This window comes from Grammomys surdaster, unplaced genomic scaffold, assembly GCF_004785775.1.
Source record: "Grammomys surdaster isolate TR1022 unplaced genomic scaffold, NIH_TR_1.0 1166, whole genome shotgun sequence".
NCBI lineage: Eukaryota > Metazoa > Chordata > Mammalia > Rodentia > Muridae > Grammomys > Grammomys surdaster.
Genome location: NW_021605585.1, coordinates 698559 through 724579, shown reverse-complemented (window position 1 = coordinate 724579; position 26021 = coordinate 698559). Strand labels below are relative to the sequence as shown.

The window sequence follows — 26021 nt, the reverse complement described above, 5'->3', positions numbered from 1 at the left end:
TATCCCGTATCCCCTGATCCCCACCTGCCTGGCAGGGTGGACCCACTGGTTGGCCTTCAGAGTAGGTAGAAAGCAGACAGCCCACCTGCTTAATATCTGCATCTGCGGGTGAGGCCCTGGGAAGAATGTGGCGCTCCCAGCCTCAGCTCAGGTAATTAATCCCCACAACTGACAGGTGGCAACAGGCTGCCCTTTGGCTGGGGCTGTCAGGAAAAGTGCTGGAAGGAAAGATTTTCTTTTTTCCAAACTATCAAGAGCACAATTCGTACATGTCTGGCAGCTAGACTACTGTGGCAGGAAGAGGGGTGGGGAGAAGAGAATCCCTGCCAGGTGGCCGTGGGGCCACTGTGGGGATTTGCTCCAGCCTGACCCTTACAATAGAGCCAGTAGATTATGGTGGCCTGCAATCTGCCTATGAGCTCACTCCCAAAGCCTTTCTTCTCTGCTGTAGATAGGGTTTGAAGGTGGAACAACTCATGCATTACTCTAGAAGTTGGGGTCCAAAGTGGTCTTGCCCATATAATTCAGAAAGTCAGTGGGAAGGTAGAAACTTTGTACCCTTGACTTCCTGTTACCCATTCCAGTAAGGAGAAAAGGATAGCCTGAGTCACCTGGGAGCATAAATAGTTGCTTCTTGATGGACTCGTTTGTTTTGTTTTTGTTTTCTTTGAGGGGGTAAGGGGAGTTTAAGACATGTTTCTCTGAGTAGCCTTGACTATCCTGGAACGCAAAGAGATTCACCAGTCTCTGCCTCCACTTCAGGGGTTAAAGGTGTATGCCCAATCCCAGCAGTCCATGGACTGAGACAGAAGAATCTTTGTGAGTTTGAGGCCAGACTGGTCTACAGATTGATTCCCAAAACCTCCAGGGCTACATAGATATTTTGGGTTTTAACCAAACTTCTGATACTCACTCCCTCTCTGCCCCCTTTTTCTTTCTGGTATTTTGGTAAACTGTGCACCGTAAAACACTCAGCATCTTGAATTTTGTTTAGACTGTTAAAAACAAAATCTTTTCCTGGATGTGTATGTTGTACTGTTTCTCCATTGAGGTTTTAGGAAATGTAATCCACAGTTTAATATATATTAGCTCATACACTCTTGTTACTCACTATGTTTTTCTCAGATCAAGCCTGTTTGGCTCTCTGAGTATAGTTCCTCTGTATGTTAGTAAACCAGATGTTAAGATTAATTTCCCAAAACCCCCTGATGGAAACTTCTAGCTCGTAATGTATGTCCACGTTTCTTACCTTTCATTCCACTGTGTGTGAATCTCTCTGCTGTCCCGTCACTTGCCAGCTCTTTATTTTTGTCCTCTCTCAACCCTGCATGTGTTGTGTGTGCTTTTTTTCTTTTGTATTAATTGCAATTATGACTTCACCACATTCTTACCATTATAAAGGTCAATTAAATATGTCTGTTAAAAAGGAAAAACGAATTGGTCACTGAGTGCTTCAAGATAGGATTGAAACAAGTGAAGACAGACTTCAAAGTTGTACTATTAAAGGCACTTTTGGGATGCATGGCTGTGGCCACTTCTGGCACCCCCTGTTTTTCTTGTGTGCTTTGGGATATTTGAGGCACTACAGAATACATTTGTCCTCTTGTGTTCTTTTTGGGGTCACTTCAAAGGGAAACCATGAACTAGAAGTTCATCTTCCATTTCCTCTTAGTGAAGGGGAGTTATCTTTTGGATTATTTGTAAATTCTGATGATTTTCTTTCTTAATTTTAAATCACCTAGAATCTACTGATAATACATGGAATAAAATAAGACTTCTCGATTTATTGGTGTTTTTATGTATGTATTAGATTTCTTCTCCTTTTCTTCAGACCCAGACATGTTCTCTGGGGTAGGTGATTTGCTACAAATGTTAATAAGGATAATAATAAAAATGTATTATATTATATTATATTATATTATGATGGTATTATATTCTAAGAGGATCTTAGAATATTTATGTGTAGTAAAATGCCATGGTAGATGTAGGTTCATTCAGAATAAAGGCTTTAGGAGAGTTTTGACCTTGTTCATTTGCCCCATTAAGAAGAAACATGACGAGGTAGGTTACACACTTACTGGTTAATTCTCGCACGGAAGTTCATTCCACCCATATTGGATTTAATATGTTGTATTTTTTTCCAGAAAATAACGAAAAGAGTTCATTTGTCACTTGTTTTGTGTTGTTTTGATGTAGTGAAGTGGGAAGGTCTTAGCTGCATCTACAGGAGAGGGAGCTGCTGAGAGCACATGCAGGTGTGTGCTGAGATTAGCTGGCATCTCTATGCGATACTGAATTACCAGTCTAGCAGCCAAGAGTGTGTAATATAGAATGTCACTGAGGCAGGTGCTGGCGGTGGGGTCCTCACCACCGGAATGCTTTTCTAGCCCTCCCTTCTATTTGCAACATATTATTAAGCAAAGGAGCTGAATCTGCCCTTGTTTCACCAAATCCCTTGGAATAATTTTATTTTGAACATGATATTTGGCTTTAAGCAGATCGTCTCTCTATATGCCAAACCTGTCCCCCTCTTTCCCAAAACAAAACAAAACTTCAGCAAAGCTTCCCTTTTTATGTGGTCAGGGATATTGTGTAGCATGAGAGAATTTAACTCAGCCATCAGCAATACAGAATCTTGCTTCCAGGCCACTGAAGAAGTAATTCCTTCATGTTGATATTTAAACTCTAATGATTGCCTATGGGGAAGTTGGTTGACACCTAATGCAAAATGAGGCTCTTCATTCTTGACCAAGAGCTGACACTTCTTTAGCATGAACAGAAATTAGAATTACATATGCCTATGTGTGCATCTACATGAATGCTGAATCATAATATTTTATGTGTATCTAAAGTGATTTTTGCCAACATTTTGTCTCATGATTAAATGTCACCAAGGCAGTGTGACCCTGAAAACAGATTTTTGAGATCCATCATCAATGATAACATATTCAAAGTAGAATAACCACCAGCAGCCCTGTCCAAATCACAGCCTACATGCTGCCCCCAGAATATTATAAACGTCCTTAAATTGTTACACTATGATTTTAAAAACATTTTGTAATCACTGCACAGATCTCAGGCATGAGATTTGTCCATGAGGTTGTATTACCCCAGTGTCAGAAAGTAGTTGTGCATGGAGTGGTAAAATAGCTCAGTGGGTAAAGATATCACCTGTTTAAACTCTAACCTAATTTAGTCTGCTAAATCCATGTAAAGGAGGAAGGAGAAAACTGTCCCATAAGATTGTCCTCTGACTTGCACATACATACTATGGCACAGACAAGTTGAGTCCCATACATACATCATAAACACAACATAGTAGCAGTAGTAATAGGGCTGGAGAGATGGTTCAGTGGTTAAGAACACTGACTGCTCTTCCACAGGTCCTGAGTTCAATTCCCAGCAACCACAAAGTGGCTCACAACTATCTGTAATGGAATCCCATGCCCTCTTCTGGTGTGTCTGAAGACAGCTGCAGTTCACTCATATAAATAAAAATAAATAAATCTAAAATAATAATAATAATAATAATAATAATAATAGGACATTCCTGCAAGATTGTCTCACTAAGTACCCTCATGTTTCCATCTGGATGACTAATTCAAAGTCTTGGGGAATTATGGAAGTTGTCTGCACCTACTTAGGGTATCACATGTTCTCAACATCTTTGGAGAAGTCAATTACTTTTACCTTTGGGACCAAATTATTTCAAATGTCCTTTCTTCATGTCTCCCCTGTTTTCTCTATCATAGTATTTAGTTGCATGATTTCACGTTAAGGCTCTCATAGAGAGCCACACCTGCACTTCTACCTCACCTAAGTATGCAGTAGGATCAGTAGGAAGGAGCTGACTCATCCCAAGAGCCAGGGAGTAGGCTGTTCAGTGAGTGGTAAACATTTTATGTTACAGTTACTTTTGACTCCAGTTTGAAAATGTGCTTACATTTAGGGAATGAAAGTGCAATTCACAGAAACAAATAAAATCGGGTATGTGACACTAAACCAAATGTCAGTGGTCAGTGTCCTTGTAACCTGCTGAAAGTTGATGATGTTTCTAAAATATGATCTCTCGGCAACCTTCTAGTTTCTGTAGTCGTGTGCTTTTGTAACTCTGTGTTTATTTAAATCCGCTGTTATCAAACAGCAGTTCATCCCTGGGCCTCTGCTCTAAAATCTGTGTGGTACTCAGGGAAGATCATTGGCCTGCAAGCCAAAGTCTGCCTGCCAAGGTCTTCTTTCTGGGGTTTCCTCTCATCTTTAAATCTAGTAGCTAGACCCAAAGATCTGATCCTGTTGCTTAAGACTTCTGAAGCTGACTCTCTAAGAAAACCTTACAAAAGTTATCTGAATGTCAAAATGCCTTGAAGTAGGTAGGGTACCTGAGTGGTAGAGACAGAATTAGGAGCTGACCTTAAAGATGCCATGCTGATTTTCCTATGGAAACCCTGTAACTGGATTTTGATATGTAAATCTTTTGCAAAAGTAGGGACAGCTGAATCTACTTTTCTATGGCCTGGCTTAGCCTCCTAATGCCTTCATACTTTCCAGATGGAATGTGCCCTCATTTATTCTTTTGCTATCTGTGCTCTTTCTTCAGAACTTGTACTAAAGTTGGGGAACTAATTTAATACCTGTGTTTCCTTTAAGCCAACTCCTTGATGGGAAAGGGTATTGCCACAAGACTGAGCCTGGTGCAGAGAATGTGCTTAATACATATTTGTTGAATTAGTGGGTGAGCATTACCTCTCTATGGCTATTTTATATCTGAAAATTAAAGAGAGAAGAAGGTTTGGACAAAACACTATAATATTTCCTTTAGGCTCTGGCATATTCTGTGTTCTGTGGCTTCTGAAATCATAGGTCTGTCACAATTTTACAGGGTAATGATTCTCATACTACCTTTACAGAAGGAAAATATAAATTAGGGGGCTAGAGACTTAGCTCATTGAAAAACACAAGTCACTGGGTTTTATCCTCAGCATACACACACATACACACACACTCTATCTATCTATCTATCTATCTATCTATCTATCTATCTATCTATCACAATATATTAATTAACATAATTAATATAAACTAACATTTAACATATCTAATTAATATATTTAATAATATTTTAATAACATATATAGTGTGTTAATAATTTTAATTATTACTGTGACTAAATGTCTGTCAGAAACATTTTTAAAAAGGAAAGATTAATTCATGGTTTCAGAGGTTTCCCTTCATAACGCCAGGTAGTGCATTGTAGAACCTCTTACGCCATCATGAGCGTGAAACAGCAGGAAGATGATAGGAAAGGCCAGGGAGAGACTCAGCTCCAATAAACTCCTTCTTCCAAATATATCCTGCCTTGTAAAGTGCCACATCTCCCAGTGGTCTACTCAGACTTGAAGTGCCCCAGCACATTAAGCCTTCATTAAACAGAGACTTCTTGTTCTAATGATGGTTAGCGGTGTCCTCACAAGTGGCTGAGGTATAAGTTACTAATCCAGGAATTTCTTAATCAAATCAACAATTAAAATTAAGCATCACAATTAAAATGTATTCCTGTTTGCTTGTTTTTGGACAGAGTCCTTGTGTATCCCAGTCAGGTCTTAAACTTGCCAACCGTCTGTTTCTACCTCCTGAGAACCAGGAATATAGTTGTGTATCACTTAGCTCAACAGGAAACACTGTAAAGACTGAGAACAAAATAAGCAAGTGACTTAAGATACCCAGGTAGTTTCCAACAGTTCAGCATTTTATGTTTCTTCACAGTTTTCATTAAGCACCATATTATAAAGTAAGAATTTCCCTTACTATATTGTATCATCTGTTTCTCCTCCCTCCTTTCCATTGCTAACTGAATGAGCCATGTTTGTGTGTAGGAACATGGATGCAGCTGCTTGAATAAGTGGTGGAGCCTAGGAATAGGACTGTGTTTCCAGATGCATTTTAATCAGCTCTGGGGATGCATTTGCTGGTGGCTTGAATGCAGGTTGGGGAGGAGGTAAATGTAGTCAGAGAAAGTAGAAAAGACAAAGTTCTCAGTGGGAGCGATCTTAAAGATAGTAAGAAACAGTTGACACCCAACAGCAACTATTCAGACCATAAGGATCAAGAACCAAAATTGGGGCAACAAAAGAAGTGAAAGGTGGATAGATGGGAGAAGATATTTGGACTTAGCACAGTACAGTCCTCTTGTTTCCTTCATAAAAAGGTACGCACAGAGCATCAGGAAATGTTATTTATAACAAAAGACACTAACAAAAACAATCCCAGTTGCTTATTCCTCTTCTTTCTAAAATCAAGCTGAATGCATGAGCTGGCTGTAACACAGGGCCCCCGATACTCAGTAGTCAACCAAGACCTGGCTCAGTCAATGGAGTCAGCGACAAATAGAGGAGAGGTAGGTTTAATTCTAGTTGAATAAAATAACATAAGGCAGCACTGGAGTTAAGAAAGCAGTCTTGTGAAAGAGAAAAGGATCCAATTCCAAAGCCAGGAAACAGACTCTTGTCTGACAAACAATTCTGGGCAACAATTACTGGATTAGAAGTCAAAAGACCAGCTTTAAGTCCTGCCTCTTCTGTTTATCCCATGTCTGTATTCCGTCGTGCAAGCTTTCACAAATAGAAAAGCATAAAAGGAGACACCAACATTAGCTCTGACTTTATCTTCGTGTACTCTTGGATGACAGTAAATACAAATTCTGAGTCCGTAGGGTAAACCCAACATTAACTAAAGAAAATCAATGTAAAGAGCCAAAGAAAATATCTTAGGAATTCCCTCCCCCCAAAAAAAAATATTTAGAAGGTTGCTTCAGTAAAAATGAATAAAATATAGGCACTAAACCTTTGGAGAAAAACTAATAAAAACAACAGGCTAAGAGAAGAGGAAGCTGTTAAACAAGAAGTAAATGTTGTAAGACATGGCATTATTTGTAATGCAGAAGAGTTAGATCAGTATCTGAGGTAGAATACCATAGAACTCACTGTAGGAAACCTGACACACAGAGAACACAGCAGAAAGGCTCTCTCAAAATTCTAACAAAAGGAAGAGATGTTCTCATGTCTTGGGACAGATAATGAAGTGTGGATAAAAAAATGAAAAACAAATGGTCAATGTTAATAAATGGGATAGAATAAAAACAGAAGGTTTATCATCATGAAATCAGTGATTTTTTTGTATGTTTCAGTTTATCTAAATCTTCATATACAAGAAAAAGAAGAGCTCTCAAGGCCTAGTGAGAGGTCTCTCTGGAAGAGAATCAGCCTTTTGTAGAAGTAAGACTGTTATTTGCAGTTGACATGATTGTAAGCTGCGAGAGCTAGTAAGTAAAGTTAGCAGGGTCCCACAGTACATGGTCAACCCAAAAAAATAAGTTGTTTAAGAAAAGCATAAATTCCTGTCTCCACAATAAGTTGTGTATAAATTTTTCCCTAGTAGAGAAAACTGAAAATAGGGAAATGATAAAAAACAGAATCCCACTGCTAGATAAAACAGAATTTGACATATGCAAAGTTATGCACACTTTTCAAAAGTACCATTATAGGACATTGTGCAATATTCTGCCCATTTATGTGGAATTCCACAAAGGTGGAACTCTAGTGAGCCAAAAGCAAGCAGACGGTTGCTTGGGCCAGGGGTTCGGGGACAGGGTAACAACATAGGCAGAGATTCTCTGGGAAGTGGGAGCTGTTCTCTATTTGGAATGTGACTCTGATTATTCAAATCTGTACTCTTTTCACAAGTCACCAAGTCAAACTCTTTAAAACTGCTAGAGTTTATAGAAAATGATACATCAGTAAAGCTGATCGAAGCAAAAGACATCTACATGGAAACAATTTTTAAATGAATAAATTAAGCTTTGGAGTTCAGAAACCTCAAGCCAGAGTTGAAGATCAAATTAGAAATTAATTTTAGAAATCCCAGAAACAAAGAATCATATTGAAAACACAATATGTGCTCAAATTGCAGTCTTTGCCGACCTGAATCACCAAGGTGTTTAAAAATATTGACGTAAATCCACTTCCCATTTTTGCTATCTTGTATAAAGGTGGAAAGTTGGGAAAGAGAACACGTCTATTTGCTAAGAGATAAAGGAGGAGGCTAAGTCTGAGGGCTTATTAATCATGATAGGTTAGAGATACTGAGTTTAGAACTGGAAAGTCATATGGGAATCATATTATTATCAGAACTCATTTGCTAGCAGTGAAGAAAACAGAGAGATGGAGACTTGACTCTGCAAAGATGGATCATGGCAGCCATCTACATCCCTACAGTTTCTGTGTTGTGAGTCTGGGGTTCAAACAGATACATTCAATATAATGCAGCTGGACCCTGGTCAGATAATTTGATTTGGTCAAATAGGAAGCACTCTGTAGCAACACTGGAGAACACGGAAAGGTAGCATCCCAGATGCAGGTTATCAGAAGATCTCTAAATTGCCCTGGCAGGATGGAGAGAACCAATAGGAAAGCAGATTGTACCAGATGGGGAACAGCACACTTGAACTGTGAGGATGCTGGACAGATGATGATGTGCTTAAAGAGTTGGCTTGAGGAGTGTGCATCAAAAGCTGCAGAGATGGCTTGGAGACTTCATGGTTAAGAGGACATGTTGCTCTTGCAGAGGACCTGGATATTGGTTCCCAGAACCCACAGCCATCTGTAGCTCATTTCAGGGGAATTGGACTGAGGGCTTCTTCTGATTTCTGCAGGCAGTACACATACATATATACAGGCAAAGCACACTCATATACATAGAAAGATGGAAGGAAGGAAGGAAAAAAGAGAGACGAGAGAGGGAGAAGGGAGGGAGGGAGAGGGAGAACGAAAGTTTCTATTAGGCTGACAGAAGTTCAGTAGGAAAGAGCTGGGCTTTATTTAGAAAGATGAGGCTTGGGTAGGCCAGGTTACAAAGGCCCTTATAGACTCCTAGCAAGCCATGTTAGAAGGAAATTGGATGTCCTTGCCTTCCTCAGTGCCGTATGGCCGACAGTACTGACAAAAAGCTCAGGTAGCCTTCCTCCTAGCCCAGTCTTTTCACACTTGCTTTCTTTGTGCAAGTACTACAGTCAATAGAAAATAACCTCTATGTTATTATCAGAAAGTAACTCTTTTGCGGTCCAGGTCAATGCCAGTGACAATTGTATACATTTGAAGGTCATTCATAAAAGAGCTCTGATGCACTACATTAGAAACAAGTAAAAGTACATTTTCCCCCTTTCACAAGAGACTAGAAAGATGAGCTGCTATTATTGGAGAAAGATGTGGAACTGTGCAATGCTTGTGTATCCTTAGATAAGGTTTTTCTTTGCCTTAATTTTCTTATCTAATAAATAGATGATGATGGTGATGATGATGATGGTGATGATGATGATGATGATGATGAGGAGGAGGAGGAGGAGGAGGAGGAGGAGGAGGAGGAGGAGGAGGACAGCGATATTGGTGTTGATAGAGGTCCATTATCTCTTATCTGTAATTCTGAACTCAAATAGTTCTAAAAGCCAAACTGGTCTGTTTTGAATTTCTAAGCTTGTAGGACAATCATCTGTTGATTAAATACAACCCAAATTCAGAGGCTTGGAAGTCACTGCCTGGTCAGTGTGGGTGCTGATGGTTTCCGCAGAGATGTTGGCATAGGTCATGGAGTGCAGGCCTTATTCCTTGTGGCTGGTGTTCATGATAAACATTTCATGAACTTTTTTCCCTTTGTAATACCTAAACAGCTCCGGATACTGAATCCTCTGGCTCCAGGGGCTCAGATAAGAGACCAGTAATCCCTTCCTCATAGTTTTGAGAAAAGATTCACTTTCTAATAACAGTCCTCATTATTGAAAGCCAGAAGCTAGATTGCCAGCCTCTATCCCCAAGGACGAATAAGGGTCTGTGCTTGAGGAAGCCTTAACTGCCTTACTGCCTTGTCTGCCTGCCTGCCTTCTCTCCCTCCCTCCCTCCCTCCCTGCCTCCCTCCCTCCCTCCCTCCCTCCCTCCCTCCCTCCCTCCCTCTGTCCCTTCCTTCCTCCCTTCCTTCCTTTTTTCCTTCCTTCCTTCCTTCCTTCCTTCCTTCCTTCCTTCCTTCCTTCCTTCTTTTCGCTTTCTTTTTTGAGGGGGTGGTTTTTGGTTTTTGTTTTAAGCAATTGTATCACATATCCCAGGCCTGCCTTAAACTCAGTATATATTCAAGGATGACTTTAAAGTCTTGATCTTACTACTGTGATTCGACACTCAGTTTCTATGGTCTTAGGGAGTTAAACCAGGCAAGCAACTGGCGTGGACACCAGCCCCTGAACTTTTCTTTAGTATTTTTTGGCCACTTTAGTCTTTTTTGCTGCGTGGTTTATAGTATATTAATTATTACAGTGGACTGTCAGTCTTAGGATCCTGTCCTGTTTTGAACATCTATTGTTTTTACTTATAGTCCTCGCTTACTTGCAAGGAGACTTGGTCACCTTCAATTGTTAGCTGACAGACTTATTTTTTTGTCATGTTTCCTAAGGCTCATTTTGTTTTCTGCAACACATGCAAGGATTACATAAAGTATTTCTTGCAGCTACAACACAAACAGATATGCTGACTTCTTTGGACTCTCCATGGAAGTGAGTTCTTAATGTGCCCTAACACCACGTTTCTGGAAAGTCATCATTTAAGAACACAAGAGCAAAAATATTCATCTACATTTCATTCAGCCTTTCCCAAGAAGAAACTTATTTCTGTGGTTGATTTTTTTTGGCACACTTCCTTTACTTCAAGCTATGAAAAACCTTTTTACTGGGTTTAATCCCTGGCCTGTGGGCATGAAGGATGGATTTCGCAATACCGTCCTAGCACTAAGAAATTTTAACTGAAAGTTTCATTATGCTGAAATGCTTGGAGGAAAATGAAGTATTATTTAAATAAATATTCTGTTTCAAAAGGAAGCAATACAGCACGTTTAAATGGGATTTTTTTTTTAAGTAGGTGTTGTCCTTTAGTCAGATTTGGGGTGGGTCAGATAAAAAATGAATCTCTTTGTGGTTTGGGCTCTGTCCTTCTGTCTCTTTCTCCCTGGGAGGAAGAGACTGCCAGCTTAGGCCCACAACCTGCGGCCCTGTTTACCCTTGTTTGGATATGTGTTACTAGGTGCCCACTCTTGGCTATGATTTCTAGTGCCTGGGTGGTTTTATCTCAGCATTGGAGTGAGCAGGAAAGCAACCATGAGGCATTGGCCCAGAGAGCTAGAGTGATAGGATTTAACATGCAAAAGGGATCAGAGAAGCAGTTTCTACTCTGATTCCAAGGTAGCAAGTAGAGGCAACACAGGATAGGGCTTTTCCTCTTAGACCTTTGGCATTTTAACCATATTTTGCCAGTTCTAAACCAGCTGATCTCCAGGGAATATACCCTCCCTGAAGAAAAGTGAGTATTAAGGAAAGATTTACTCACATGTGACTGGACAGATGTGTACAGTTGCACCAGCTCCCTTCAGAACCATGAGTATATCCTTCCTAATCCACTGGCCGTTTGGGGAAGAGGGCCAAATGCTTTCTTCTGGTTTCTGTGTGTGGTCTCTCTCACAGCAGAACCACACAATAAGTCGAGAACTTAGGAGGAGCTCTTATGGTGCAGTGCTTAGCTATGGATCTCAGACAGAAATCTCCTCAGTCTTTGCCAGATATCCCATCTTAAAAACAAGTCCCATAAACTCTAATTCCTATGAATCTCTTATAAGGACAAAGGAAATTATAATCATCTAACCCTAAAGCTTGAAACATTGTTTTCTTGTTTATTTCTGGAACGCTTGTGAAATTGTTCATGGTGTTATTATGTTCGGTAATAATTTTTTCCTAGAATTTCATACAGTGTTTTAGTCATATTCATTTCCCCTCCCCAACTTCCCGCAGATCTATCCAACTATTCAACTTTCTATTCTCTCTCTCTCTCTCTCTCTCTCTCTCTCTCTCTCTCTCTCTCTCCCCCCCCCCCCCCATGCAATCCATTTTGTACAGTCCAAATATTCTTGAATGTGAAGCCTATTATGGAGCCGGGCTCACCTACCAGAGGCCACAACCTTAAAGAAAACTGGCCCTTCCATTTCTAGATACTGTCAATGGCCAACACCTTGGACCTTCTGACAAATCATATTATTTTTAAACCCCTGTGAACTTAAATCTCCTCAACCTAAAGATAGGGAAAAAGCCAGGCATTGTGGTATAGGGTTTTTATTTCCAGCACTTGGAAGATAAGAGTCAGACATCTCTCTGAATTTCAAACTAGCCAGCCAGTGCTATATAGTGACATTTTGTTTAAATAAACACATAACAAAGCACCAGAGAGAGGGGGAGTCAGGAAATAACAGTATAAATGCACTATATTTTAGAAACAAAATTTTATTTAAAGTAGCAAGAATGAATAATTTGATTAATAAATATAGCTTCCTGTTACAAAGTTGCCACACGCCACATTTGTACTAGTCAGACCTTAGCATGTAGCTGGCAGGGCTTTCAAAAGTGGTTGTGTTCTTCTTCTGATTTGAAGTAGTATCTCATATTGGTTCTCTCTCCCTTCCTGTGGGCCCTTCTCCTCTCTAAGCAGTATTCCACGGAACTAAAGAAGCTCTACTGCCAGATTGCAAAGACGTGCCCCATCCAGATCAAGGTGATGACCCCACCCCCACAGGGCGCCGTCATCCGTGCCATGCCTGTCTACAAGAAAGCCGAGCATGTCACCGAGGTTGTGAAACGATGTCCTAACCACGAGCTGAGCAGGGAGTTCAATGAGGGTAAGAACAGCGGGGTTCTGGATTCTGTTGCTCTCCAATCAAGCTCTTTGATGGTAAAGAGGTGATTCTGATTTGAGGCTAAAAATAATGGTAAATAAATTTGGGACTTTCACAATAACTGAACTACTTAATAATTTCCTTTTCCAAATGTGAGGATATTAGCATGGGGGTTGTTATGTCTATCATAGCCTTTGACTTGGGCGCCTTTCCCAGAATTATCTTTCAACTTTAGAGGATTTGGAGGCTGGGAAGACAAAAAGCAGGAGCACGAAGGAATCAATATAATAAACAAATAGAAAAGTAAAAGGAGAAAAAAAAGAATAAAAATTGAAATGGTAAACAATGGGTAAATAAAATGATAGCAAATGAATAGGGGAAAAAAGACGTTTTGGGGACCCTTTTTGAGTTTTGTGTCTGTGTGTCATCTATACCAGTCTTCTGAGCCCCAAATCCAACAGCAGTGATACCAAAGAGGTAAGAGCTTCCAAGGGTTTGAGTAGATCTTGCCCAAAGGTCATGAAGGGAACAGAAGCAAAGAGTACTGGAAGGAGAAAGGCATTCTCAGAGTGTTGGGCATGCAGGACGGCTTGGGAGTTAGAATAATTCTCAGACAATACTGAGAGCATAAATGTGGGGAAGTAGCCGGAAAGTATAGATCTAGGACACTGACAAGACTGTATGCAGGTTTCATGGAGGAAGACAGAAGTAAAAATTTAGGAGGTAAAAATGCAGCCAAACATCTCTTACCAATTTACACATTCATTTCTGGTTTTCTCTGCATGGCTACATTATCCACACGTCTGTGTCTTGCTTTGTGCTTCACAGTATTCCATAAGGAATATCCCATAAATGCAGGCTTCATCCTCAGTTTGCCTAAATGTCTGTGTTACATCAAAATGACCCTTTTAGAGGTTTCCTTGATTTTTCACATGATATTGTTTCAATCAAAATAAACAGTACTGCATTGATTATGTTGGTATTCTTAGCTTTTCAGTTTTATCGAATAGTTTTCATAGACTGGAACTTCATAGCCAAAAGGTAAAGATACCTTTATAGTCCCTAAGTCTCAAAACATTTTCTTTTTGAGTGTTGCCATACATCACAATTTTAGGACTGTGCCTGGGCTCTTTGTGAAACCTGCTCTCTTTTCTTGTCTCCAATCTGGGCCTCTTTGAATGCAGTATAGCCAGAGAGTTTCTTATCTTTATAACTAAAGCTAGGTCTAAAGGTGGATAGAAATGAAAACATAAAGGTAAAGAGTGCTCACCTTCTGGAATTCAGCCTGTCTTGTCTCAGTCATGGGGCTTGAACCCAGGGCCCTGTGATTGGCAGGCATGTGTCCTATCACTGAGCTATATGCTCAGCCAATTTCTTCTACTTCTCATTTGGTATTTTTTCGCAAGGAAACTAGGGAAATTCTATTCAGTGGGTGATGTCAAGAGATGTGGCATGGTGTTCTATGACTGCTTGGATGGTTAATCTTGAGCGCATAGACCCCTCACCTAGACACTGATCATCATAACGCTCTGTGAAGTGTCAGGTGTCATCCATGGTAGACCCTGGCCACAAGGAATGTCCTATGCTCAAGGATGTGGGTTTCCTTTATGACACTAGAGAGCTTTTTAGGCCACTGTCATTCCTGTCCAGCCATTTCATTTCATCATACTCTTGATTACTAGGGTGTGTAAACTAACTAGTTGTCCTTTCTGACCCACAGGACAGATTGCCCCTCCCAGTCATCTGATTCGAGTAGAAGGGAACAGCCATGCCCAGTATGTAGAGGATCCTATCACTGGAAGACAGAGTGTGCTGGTCCCTTATGAGCCACCACAGGTAAGCAGGCAAACAGGGCCGAGGCAGACCTGTAGCTGGGCAAGCAGGGCAGAGGACATAGCACTCATTTGGTAACATGTGGGATCTAGCATTTATCACCATGTTCACCCTTGTCACCAAACACTTACAAAGCATTCTTTTAATATCTCTTATTCCCGTGTCACCCCTTTAAAGATCCTAAATACGGGACTGGAGAGATGGCTCAGCAGTTAAGAGTATGTGCTTTTCCAAAGGACGTTGGTTCTGTTGGTTGTTTCCAACCCCACCACAACACACATGGTTCCTTACAACTGCCTGCAACTCCACTTCCAGAGGACATGATGTCCTCTGCCCCGTGGGGACACCATACACACAGATTGCACGTATATCATACAAAATGCCCATACGCATAAAAGACGTGAATAAATCTCTGTTTTCAAATCTTGAATTTAAAAGCACTGAATTAGCTTGATAGTGGGGCTCTAACCATACTGCCCTCCTCAAGGCAGAAAGTGATGCTTGCAAGTCAGTTTTATATGAAGCATGGCTTTATCTAGATGCCAGGGAATTGATAGTGCATGTAAGCAAATGCTAGGTGTGGGTGGTTTCTTTTATAGTAGATTGTAAACGGGAAATGCTACAGCACATTGTTTAGCTGAAGTTTGCCTGAACAGATGGTACATTTACAAACGGAAGTGTGAAACAGAATACAACCGTGAAGCGTATACAGTAGTCATAAGACCACAACAGTATCAAAGCTAGGCTGCTGGAGTTGCCTAGCTAGCTATGGGCTCTTTGGCATGTGACTCACCCTCTCTGGGCTTCACATGCCTTGTGTATAAATGAACAATTTAGATGGTTTAATTCTGAGGGTGTTCTAGCTCTAGGATATTCTTCATGAAGATTTACATTCAAACCTATGCAATTCTGTTTTATCTTCAAAAGAAAAATATCCCCGGAGAATTGCTGCTAATTTGGGCATTAAAAAAAAAAAAACTCCCTCCTTTTCCAGAGATATCTGTGTGGTATAGACTGAAGTGAATAATTTGGGTGAGGTTGCAGAAGAGCAGGGTTAAAGAGCAGTGAGCCAGTGTAATCATCTTGCCCGTGTTGCTTTTGTGTTAGAAACATTAGTTTGGAGCTTTCTAGAAATTGAGACAAAGAGAGCTCTTTAATGGATTTTACAGTATCCCTTCCTAGAAGGAAACATGCCATTTGAAGAAGAGTTCTGAAGGGTAGAGCTGAGAGCAAAAGCATCAGTTCATGCCATGTTACATGTTACTTCATGTATGGACATATATGTTTCTTTCTCTCCTGCCTCAGGTTGGCACTGAATTCACAACAGTCCTCTACAATTTCATGTGTAACAGCAGCTGTGTCGGAGGAATGAACCGCCGTCCAATTTTAATCATTGTTACTCTGGAAACCAGAGAGTAAGTGGTTGTGAGCAGCACCAAACTCATGAACAGCCAGAGGCAGAGGACAAAGGGAAATCCTGTTTTTGTTGTTGTTTCTTTTTAGTTTTTTCCACTACCTTTGCTGTGAAAGGAGAAGCCCCAGATTCATTGCTTTGAGCTGCAAATCCACTGTAAACACCAAAAGATCTGAGAAAGTGGAAAAAACAGGGAAGGGGGGGGGTCAGAGGAGGGGGCAAAAAAGAGCCAAGAGGGGCAAGCCAGTCACTGCAGACAGAAATTTTTGACGTTTGACTGGAATTGTTTCGGATAGACAGTGTTTGTTTTCATGTGGCCCCAAGGCATTTAACAGTTTCCTTGAGCAGCCTGAGCTGCCTGAGGGGAATTTTATCCAAGGACATCCCCTGGCTTAACTCAAGTTTCCTTCAAAATATGTAGCTAAATACAGCTGTTCAGCTAATGGCTTGGAGGTTCTTTGCAGAAGAAATGGAATGTTCTTTATTCACATTGCTTGTGTCACGCAAGCACTTTCCTGTTTTGCCTGGCGCTTTTGGGTGCTTGCTCCAAACAGCTATTCAGAACGAGGAGCAGGGAGGAGGGGTAGTAGAGAGGTGGGGGGTGGGATATGTGGTCAGCATAAGGAAAAATTGTGGGAGAACTCCAGGGAAACTTGACACCTGTAACTTTAACCTGTTATTCTCTAATTTCTAGTGGGCAAGTCCTGGGCCGACGGTGCTTTGAAGCCAGGATCTGTGCTTGCCCAGGAAGAGACCGGAAGGCAGATGAAGACAGCATCAGAAAGCAGCAAGTATCGGATAACGCAAAGAACGGCGATGGTACGAAGCGCCGTAAGTAGATGTAGTAGCCAGATGGGGCAGGGTCAAGACTTCTCCAGATGTAGGACTCTACAGATAATGTTAGGAAGGCAATGTGAGGAAAACTGTGAGGTTCGGCAACGAGCGACATCAGAGGTCATAGAGCAAGTAGGAGTGTCCCTGGTAGAAGTTGACCCATTTCAGCCTGTTTAAGATACATCCTTAGTCCGAAGTCTTAGTATAAGATTCCTCAGGACCTGACTTCCACACCAACAGCATCAGCAACATCTGGAAATTTGGCACATTCTCAGGCTCGCTCCAGACTTGTTGCGTCAGAAATATCCAGTGTTTTGTTTTGTAAGCCCTCCACCTGGGCTGAATGCTACCTAAAGCTCTGGGCATCAATTTATATTTTAGCTATTAAACACGAGACTAAAGTGGTACCTGCTCCCCTAGGAGCAGTGCTATCTGAGAAGACATTCCCTTAGGCATAGTCCAGAGATGCACAGATGTGGTCTTACTGAGCCTTGGCGTCACATGTTCACCAAAGTGAGGTCTTTGCTACCTTATAATCTGTTCTTAAACTTGGATCCTAATTAACTGATTTTTAATGGGACATTTCATGAAATGAAAAGTAAAAAATTATGGAAGCAGAGATTCTCCCACTGGAAAAGGTTTGAGTGACCCATGGTGTATGCCTCTACCTCGGTAACTCCCACTGGGTCCTGAAGGCCAACTGGCTACATCAGCGCTCCCTGTGCGCTGCTGACTTGAGAGAAATACTATTCTAGAAAGCATTTTGTATCAACATAAGCCTAACGACACTGCAATAAGTTCGTTTGGGTTTTTGAAAAAAGAAATTAAAAAAAATTCCAGCCGGGCGGTGGTGGCGCACGCCTTTAATCCCAGCACTTGGGAGGCAGAGGCAGGTGGATTTCTGAGTTCGAGGCCAGCCTGGTCTACAGAGTGAGTTCCAGGACAGCCAGGGCTACACAGAGAAACCCTGTCTCGAAAAACCAAAAAAAAAAAAAAAAAAAAAAAAAAATTCCACTCCCCACCCCAGCCTGATGTGGAAATCTGTACCAGGATGGAGGTGTTGAACTCACATCAACTCTCTCCCTTCAGTGGTCTCATGTTCTGGACCTTCAGGCATTAACTGCCATGCATAGTTTTCAACAAATGTTTTGAAGTATATATCTTCTTTTATGAGAAGGTCCTAATCTTATAATCTATTAGTATTCAGATGAATTAAAGTGTGAATTGGTATTTACAGGAGTCCCTGTCAGTACTGACTTCCAAATATTGAATGTGATATGCTTTTTCAATAGATTCCCTCTGTCCCCCTGATAATTCCTCATCCATCTCAAATGAGTCATATCCACGTATCCAGGCTCTAACTTCACTTTTGCACCCATGACTAGCAGAGAGCTATAGCATATCCTGTGTCAGCTCCTCCATCCCTAATGATTTAGGATTTATAATGAGAACAAAATATCTGAATGTGGTGGAAAGATCCTTTGCACACACCGGATCCCGATGAATTAGATACTCTGATTTAAAAACCTTAGTTATTTATCACTTGTTAATTTTGTTATTCTCCCTGTTTTACTATTACCAACACAGTCCCTGTACCATGGACTTAACTCTTTCGGAAATGAATGCTCGAAAGCATAATTTTTTAAGTTAATTAATTCGTTTGTTTAGATCCCAAACGCTTCTCCCCTTCCTGCTTCTCCTATCATCTTTCCCCCACGCTCCTCCCCTTCCCCTCTGAGAGGGTGGGGTACCCTCTCCATGACCCCCACCCTGGCACATCAAGTCTCTCCAGATTCGGCCCATCTTCTCCCACTGAAGTGTTTTAAAAAGCAAAAAATCTAAAGAGATTTTTCACAGACACACACAGGTAGCATGTGATCAGAAAGCCCCTCCGCACCCTGGGTTTGCCTTTTTCTATTGCCTTTTCTAGCTCTCTTCTACCTTCTTACTTTATATAAAAAGCAATTAGCACCAATTAGATGGTACCTAGCACAGTCGTCCGTCATCTCACAGGTTGCTAGGCTGTTTATATTTAGTATGTACCCTTAAATATCAGATACGCTACATCACTGTTTCAATAATTCCCCAGGATGAGACTTGTGCTTTTCTTCCTCCAGCTTTCCGTCAGAATACACACGGAATCCAGATGACTTCCATCAAGAAACGGAGGTCTCCCGATGATGAGCTGCTGTACCTACCAGTGAGTCATCCTCATGTTCTCACGTGTGCTCCATTTAGCCTTCCTTGAATGTGCATTTATTAGATGGTCATCGCCCAGTTACCTGGAGCAAGAGGGAAAGAACTCTCACACAGCTGGAGCTAGCACAACAGAGTAACTTAGACGACGTAGGTTGGGAGCTTGCGAACAGCAGCTACAGATTTCTCCCAGTGCTGAAGGCTGGAAGGCCAAGGTCAAGTTGCCCCTGGTCAGGTTCTGAGGAGGGCCCTCTTCTAAAATGCTGCCATCATCTGTGTATTATCTTTCACAGGATAGAAACCTCTCTTTGGCAACCATTTACAAGCACGTTAATGACCTCGTCCAACAAGACTCTACCTTCACAACCTAAATGACCCGCTAATACTTTGATATGTAGGAGTTAAACATGAAACATAGATAAGGAAACACGTTCACTCATAGTGGCAGGTGATGTATGACGTAAAGCAAAGAGATTTTTCTCTGTAAAACCTGAAACTATCCTGACTTTTGGAATATCGTCATATTATGAGCTTGTCTTACTCTCCCATTCTGTCAAAGCTACCCTCATAATAGGACGTTTTTCAATCAAATATTTCAAGTTACTTCACATGTCATTATTTGTGAGGGATAGAACTTTTTGACACAGCCTTGCCATTCCTGAATTTTTGTCACACATAGTTCACAGAGTTGGTACTCTAGCAATTAGCTGTTCACCTTCTGGAGTGTTGTTCATCTTCTGGGGTGCACTGTGGTTATCTTATACATCATAACAGTCCACTCAGAGCAGTCAGGGCATCCATCTCTTTAAACATAAATCATTTCTAAGTGCCGAGAACACTTGTCTTCTCTTAGGGAGGGTTATAAAGGAAGTCAAGCAAAGCAGAATCCATATGTGGAGAGCCAGAAAACTTGCCCAATTTTTATGTAAGACTATCTTTTGCTTCCACAGGGTCCTGAATGAGGTCACTTTATTAGGTTATGGTCAGAGTTCATTGAGTTCCTTCTACCCTGGGTCTTTGACTTATTGCTGTTCTTCTTAAACTTTGTAAAATATTGGTGACCAGTGAAACCCAGATGCCACCCAAGCTGACACAGGCGACAGTGCCAGGAACAGTGGCTGAGCTACTGTCCTGTGATTGGAGCTTAGGCTGCTCAACAGGTTCGGGTGTGCATGCTTCCTTCTCGACCTTCCCTGCCCTGGCCCCCAGGGAAATCTGACAGGGAATCACTGCGGTTCTCAGTCTTGTTTCTAAAGCTCCATATAAAAACTAAATTGTGACCTTTAGGTAAAGCACTGCTTCTGCTACCCTAATATTTTATGGAAATCCCAGTGCGTTCTTGAAGGAGTTACTATGATGAACTGAATCTAAAGGTAAGAAAAAAAAATAAACAAAATGGAACTTATGGGATGAAAAGAAAATGAAATCAATTCGTGCTGTGTGATCAATACTGAGCAATGAGAAGAAAGTCTGAAGCAGTTTTTCCCTTCAAAGCATTTCTGTTCTCCTCAGGACATAGTTACAAGGTAATGAAATCCACAGTAGAGCAAGGCTAAGGAAACACGAGAAAAGGAACAAACTTCGAGAGGAAAGGCTCTAAATTGGGATGGGCTTCTTGGAGGAAAGAGAAGAGAGCAAAGCTAACAACAGCAACGAAGAACCTGGGCACTGTCCATCTTTTGTGCTCAGGCCAATGACTGGGTGCAGCATACAGGGGCCTAAGGCCCCTTACTCTCTTGGCCTCGACAGTTCTCATGTGGGGTGCTGGCTTCAACCTATCCCAGCCTTCTCTTTTTTAAAGCTTCAAGGAAGCTATCTTAAAAAGAGAGGCACACTTCATTCCTCCTGAAACTCCAAAGACAGTTTATTTTTCATGGTTATGTTTTATAAAGTTGGAGCTGCGACTGAAGCATTGCTCTTCAGAGAAAGGTATTGGCTTCCATGGATCTCTGGTCCCAAATGTCAATAGACGAATGGACAGCCTTGTTTTGTGCATGTTTTTGTTTAAAGGTGTCTTATTTAATATACGTTGTAGGTAGGATCATCCATTCTGAGCTCATAGTCAACAGCATGGTAACTCATTCTTAAAGTTTGTCTAACGTAAGCATCTTCTCTGTATGGTACAGTACTGCCTCTTCGCCAATAGAGACAGTAAGCAGCATTTTATTTTGGAGCCCATTTTCAACAACAAAGTCATCAAAAGAAACCACAAAAGATATGAACTGTATGGCAGTAAGTCTAGAAAAAGGCCCCTAGTTCACAGCATGACAGCTGAAACAGGAGCTGCTTGTTCACCTTCAGCTGGGAACATGCAGATGACTGAACTCATCTATGCCTGTGTGTCCATAACCAGCCAAAATGTACCAGCTCTGTAGATATTCATGTTACGCATATGTATCCGTGAGTAGGTGCAGGTGCATTACCCACCTGAAATCCTTGACTAGTGAGAGCTGGCTGGCCTTTGGCGAGTGTGCAGCTCTTCATCTCCTGTTTTCTGGCTTTTACGTAGGTGAGAGGTCGTGAGACTTATGAAATGTTGCTGAAGATCAAAGAGTCGCTGGAACTCATGCAGTACCTCCCCCAGCACACGATCGAGACGTACAGGCAGCAGCAGCAGCAGCAGCACCAGCACCTACTTCAGAAACAGTGAGTGTGTCACCGTCTTTTCAGAAGGCATGAACAAGGGTGACTGTTTGTCTTCATCAGCAATAGGTTAATAGCAGATACTGTAAGACTACACATAGTCCGTAATAGTTTAGATGGGCTAGTTTGGCACTTTTTTGTTTTGTTTTGTTTTGTTTTCAGTTTTCGCCTTCTGTGTGTCTTGTAAACTTTCTCTGGGGGAGTTTTATTTGTGTTCTATTATGAGCCCCAGATTCATACTAATGCTTACTAATGCTCTGCTCTAACAATGTCTACTTCAAAATCCTTCACTCATCCTAGAGGATTGGCTCATGTATCTCCTAGGGTATACCCAATCCCATTTGGGGTACCACCTTAGATAAAGTATACCAACGAGGTTTTCCTACAAGAAAGTGATGCCCCCTGTGTTGACAAGGATTCTGAGACCTAGCCCTGTTCCTTGAAGGATATCCCAGAGCAGGGCAGAATAAAAGCAAGATTCTAAGTTTTAGCACCTTTGCTCTAGACTGTCTTCCAGCAATACACTTTCAAATAAATGGGAAAGACTTGCAACTCTATTAGCATATATGCATACAATCTATTCATATGTTAAGTCTTACCATCCCGCTTGAAGCTTTGATGATGTTGTTTTGTGACTGGCGAGAAGAGAATAGCTCTTCTGAAAGGATAGCAGATTGGCCAATCAGAGCCCTGTTGATTCTTAACTTTTGGTGCTTAAGTATGATCACTTGGGAGTTTAATACATTGTACAGGTGTTGCCAGAGAGTCTCAGTAGATAAATGTCTATACTACAATTTTCATCCACTTGAGAAATTTCAAACACTCAACATTTCAGCCTAAAAAGAACTGACGTAAAAAAAGAGGTTATTTGTTTTTAAGTTACACTGGTAATTTATTCTAATAGTCATCAGGTTTGACTGAAGATAATCTTTAAAATAAAAATGCAAATAAATGATCAATAATGATTATTTTCTGATATTATTGTCTACTCTCAGGAAAGCACAGAGAAAAGGGCTCCTAACTCTTCATTTTTAGTCAATACCAACGTTGCTAAGGAGGCTAGACTACATCTCTAATAGTCATAGGCAACTTCTGAGTAGTGAGGAGCAGAAGATTCCGAAGTGAACGTCCTCACTTTTCAACTCAAAACTGTTGAGCATTTAAGACCCATTTTTCACTAAAAAAAATTCTTATCACATTTAACATAAAAGTTTTACATCTGGTAGCTAGGTTTGTACTAAAGGCCAATCATAAAAAGTGATTTGGGTGGTTTCTGTGCGTTCATTAGAACACACAGAAATCTCACTGCTGATTATAGGGATCCTTTTGCATATCTGACATCAATCATTGTTACTATATTCAAGTATAGAATGGATTTAGTTCATACAAAAGGGATCGAAGGGATACAAAGTTGCAACATGGAAGACTGGGGTGGGGTGGATATGGAGGAGTTCTTTCCTCAGACAAGTAGGTCATAAATTATTTTCTGTTCCTTCTCAAAAACTTTGATTCTGCCCACAGGACAGAGTAGGCTTACATTATGTGTTAATGTATTGTATTGAGTTAGTTCTGAGACTTCAACTCTGGACTTGGTTTTTCTGGTTAATGGAAAAGAACTGCCTAGCCCAGGGACTGGTAAGCATCTTCATTTTCCTGTAAAGTGTGAGAATGATGTATCTTAGGCATCTTGATGCAGATGATCTCTTATAACTGATCAGTTGTATGACTGTATCAGAATACTAGTAGATACTAAATGAATGAGGGTGACTGTCACATGAACACCTTATTATGGAGACTGAACCTTGTGTTTTATATGATTTTTCTTGTGTCATGATTACTATCTCCCCCATGTTTAAAAGTGGAAAGCCATTAGAAGCTCCTGAGCTGTGTTATACTGCTTGCTAACTCGTCTTCTTGCAGATAAATATGTTGCTTATCTTCTAGTGTTCATTAAAAGGAAATTTCTGTTTGCTAGGCTCATCAGAAAGCTAATAGGCACATTCTAGAGAGAATATAAAAAGTTCTGAAGTTAGTGTCTGACAGCAGCCTTCAATTTAGACCTCTTTAATCCTCTGAAATCTAAGTGTTTCTGCTTAGATATCAAATGCTCATAGTGATGCAACCGCTTTATTAGAGCACATTAAAATACTGGACTTTAAAATGGAGATAAGAAGGATACAGATTCTGTCTTCCTATAGTTTGACCAAAAGGTGACTTCCAAAATGGTTTTGGAATATTAAGAAATCTTCACAAGTTTCAAGATTGTATCGATCAGTGGGACCATTTAAGGAAGCTCTGAAGATTAAAGGAGAAAGAAAATAATCTACTATCTTTGTTTTATAGACTTTATGAATAAACGGCTTAATTCTGGTCAGGGGCTCATGCTATCTGTGTTGGTATACACTGTGTAGATGAAAATATAGACTTTGTATCTCTATGTCAGAAGGTTTCCACAGGTAGCTGATTGATTGTCTTAAATTGCTCCAAAGGGAGATTATTATTATTATTTTATCATCGTCATCATCATCATTTATTCTTTATGGAGCGATGTATTTCACCTGAGAAGAAAATGTATGGCTAATGTTGTGCTAGCAAACTCATTAGGAGTAGCTATAGATGAATGTGAAGATTTAGCTGCATAGCACCCTGGGTGTTCACTTGAAACAATCGTGTGCATGGATTTGAGTTGGTGTCTCACAGCTGTGATAGCCTGTGCATGGAAAGCTAACCGACTGCAAAATGCGTTCTTAGCAAAATACAGATGTTTGGTACAATTATGTCTTTATACCATTACATGTCCACGGCTCCCTGATGATTGACACGAATCCACGCAAGTTCTCCAGTTGCTACAGTCCTGAGCTGAGATTGTTTTTTTCAGCTCTTTTGTTTTCATGCAAATTTCTGAGAGAAGGAATGAGTAGACAAAGAAAAATGAAAATCTAATTTCTTAGCAATCATTTGAAACGAATAAATCAACTTAGAAAGCACCTATAATAGTCTATGGTTTCCTTTCTAAAACATAGTACCAATTTTATGCTGGTATGGAATAAAAAAAATTTTTTTAAGAGTAAAATGAAAATTAGTGGGAAAGCAATATGCTTCCTCCACAGTGGTAGTAAAATATTTTCAGTCCAATTGTTCCTTTAAGACTCCCATTCTGTGCTTTCTCTCTGCTTGCCTTTCACTTGTGCATGGGTTTGTTTGTTTATTTATTTATTTATGCATTTATTTATAATCTTTCATAGTTACCTTCATGATCAAAGGCTGTATGGGAGCTAGATGTTTAAACGGAGTTGCTATGATTTGAGTCATTATAGACATATGCGGCCTTTACGCTGTCTAAGAAGAAATTATACTTCCATTAGCATGTTCATACAGGTACAACTATAGACAGTTATGTTTATTAAAGCTGCAATCTGATGGGAGGGCAAATTGGATCCAATAATAATAATTATAATAATAATAATTATTATTATTTACTAAATTCCACTCCCTTGCTGTTCCAATGGCATGGATTCTTAATGATACACTGAAGTTATTTGACATCTGTTTTAGCAATCCTTAATTTTTAGGTTAAAGACCCATATGACTTGTAGTTTTATTTGTTTGTTTTTCCCTGTAATTCACCCTTCTTGTGCCTTCTGTCCTCAGGCCAATGTGACTGTCTTACACTTTTGCTCAACTGTCAGTTTTCTCTGGAAAACTACATTTAGTTTTCTATGGAGTAGATTCCATTAACTTTTAATATACCCCATGACATCCTGAGATGCCCTTCTATAGTGTGTCTTGATCTTGAGTATAGCCCTATAGTAACAGAAGCCAGAGGGTGCTGTGTCTGAGCAGCATCTTTAAGACTGCTTCTAGCCCCTTACACTAAGGCTGGGAAAACCAAGCAAGCCCACACAGCAGCTAAGGCTAGACCCCCTTTAGAACCAAAGCTCTCTGTCAGTCTCACCCACTCCATCATTAATGAAGCAGCTGAGGCAATACAGGAACACTGCAGCTGGTGACCAGTGGAAGAGTCCCATGTTGCTGTGGTTACCAGCTTGTTGGTCTTTATTATTCTTTCAGTTTAAAGACACATCTCTTTACTGAGACTATCTCCCACTTCAGGAATGTAAGAAGTGTTTTCAAGATTATTAATGAATTTAGGAGAGAGAGTAAAGGACACAGATATCCAAACTGATATAAATCAAAAAGGCACTTCTAAATTAGACTGTAAGGTCACCCATTTTCAGAACGTTTGTTGGAACTTGCCAGCTCTATAGAATTGGAAACCACAGCAGCAACAAACAACCCGGTAATCTCATGACATTCAACTCAACAACTATAATAAAACTCTGAATGTTTAGAG

The 26021-nt window shown here is 40.5% G+C and overlaps 1 protein-coding gene across 6 annotated transcripts in view; it reads left to right on the top strand.

The window, feature by feature from the left end:
- Tp63 (tumor protein p63) overlaps positions 1-26021 on the top strand; it is a 203997-nt gene that overhangs the window by 163424 nt on the left and 14552 nt on the right. For 4 of the 6 annotated variants that reach the window (XM_028783900.1, XM_028783903.1, XM_028783901.1 and 1 more), the window contains 6 exons: positions 12564-12750; positions 14468-14583; positions 15886-15995; positions 16689-16825; positions 18946-19028; positions 21534-21670. In XM_028783900.1, the coding sequence (XP_028639733.1) occupies positions 12564-12750; positions 14468-14583; positions 15886-15995; positions 16689-16825; positions 18946-19028; positions 21534-21670 (770 nt within the window). The remainder of the gene's footprint in view (positions 1-12563; positions 12751-14467; positions 14584-15885; positions 15996-16688; positions 16826-18945; positions 19029-21533; positions 21671-26021) is intronic. The other 2 variants (XM_028783902.1, XM_028783905.1) reach the window with 1 other exon arrangement.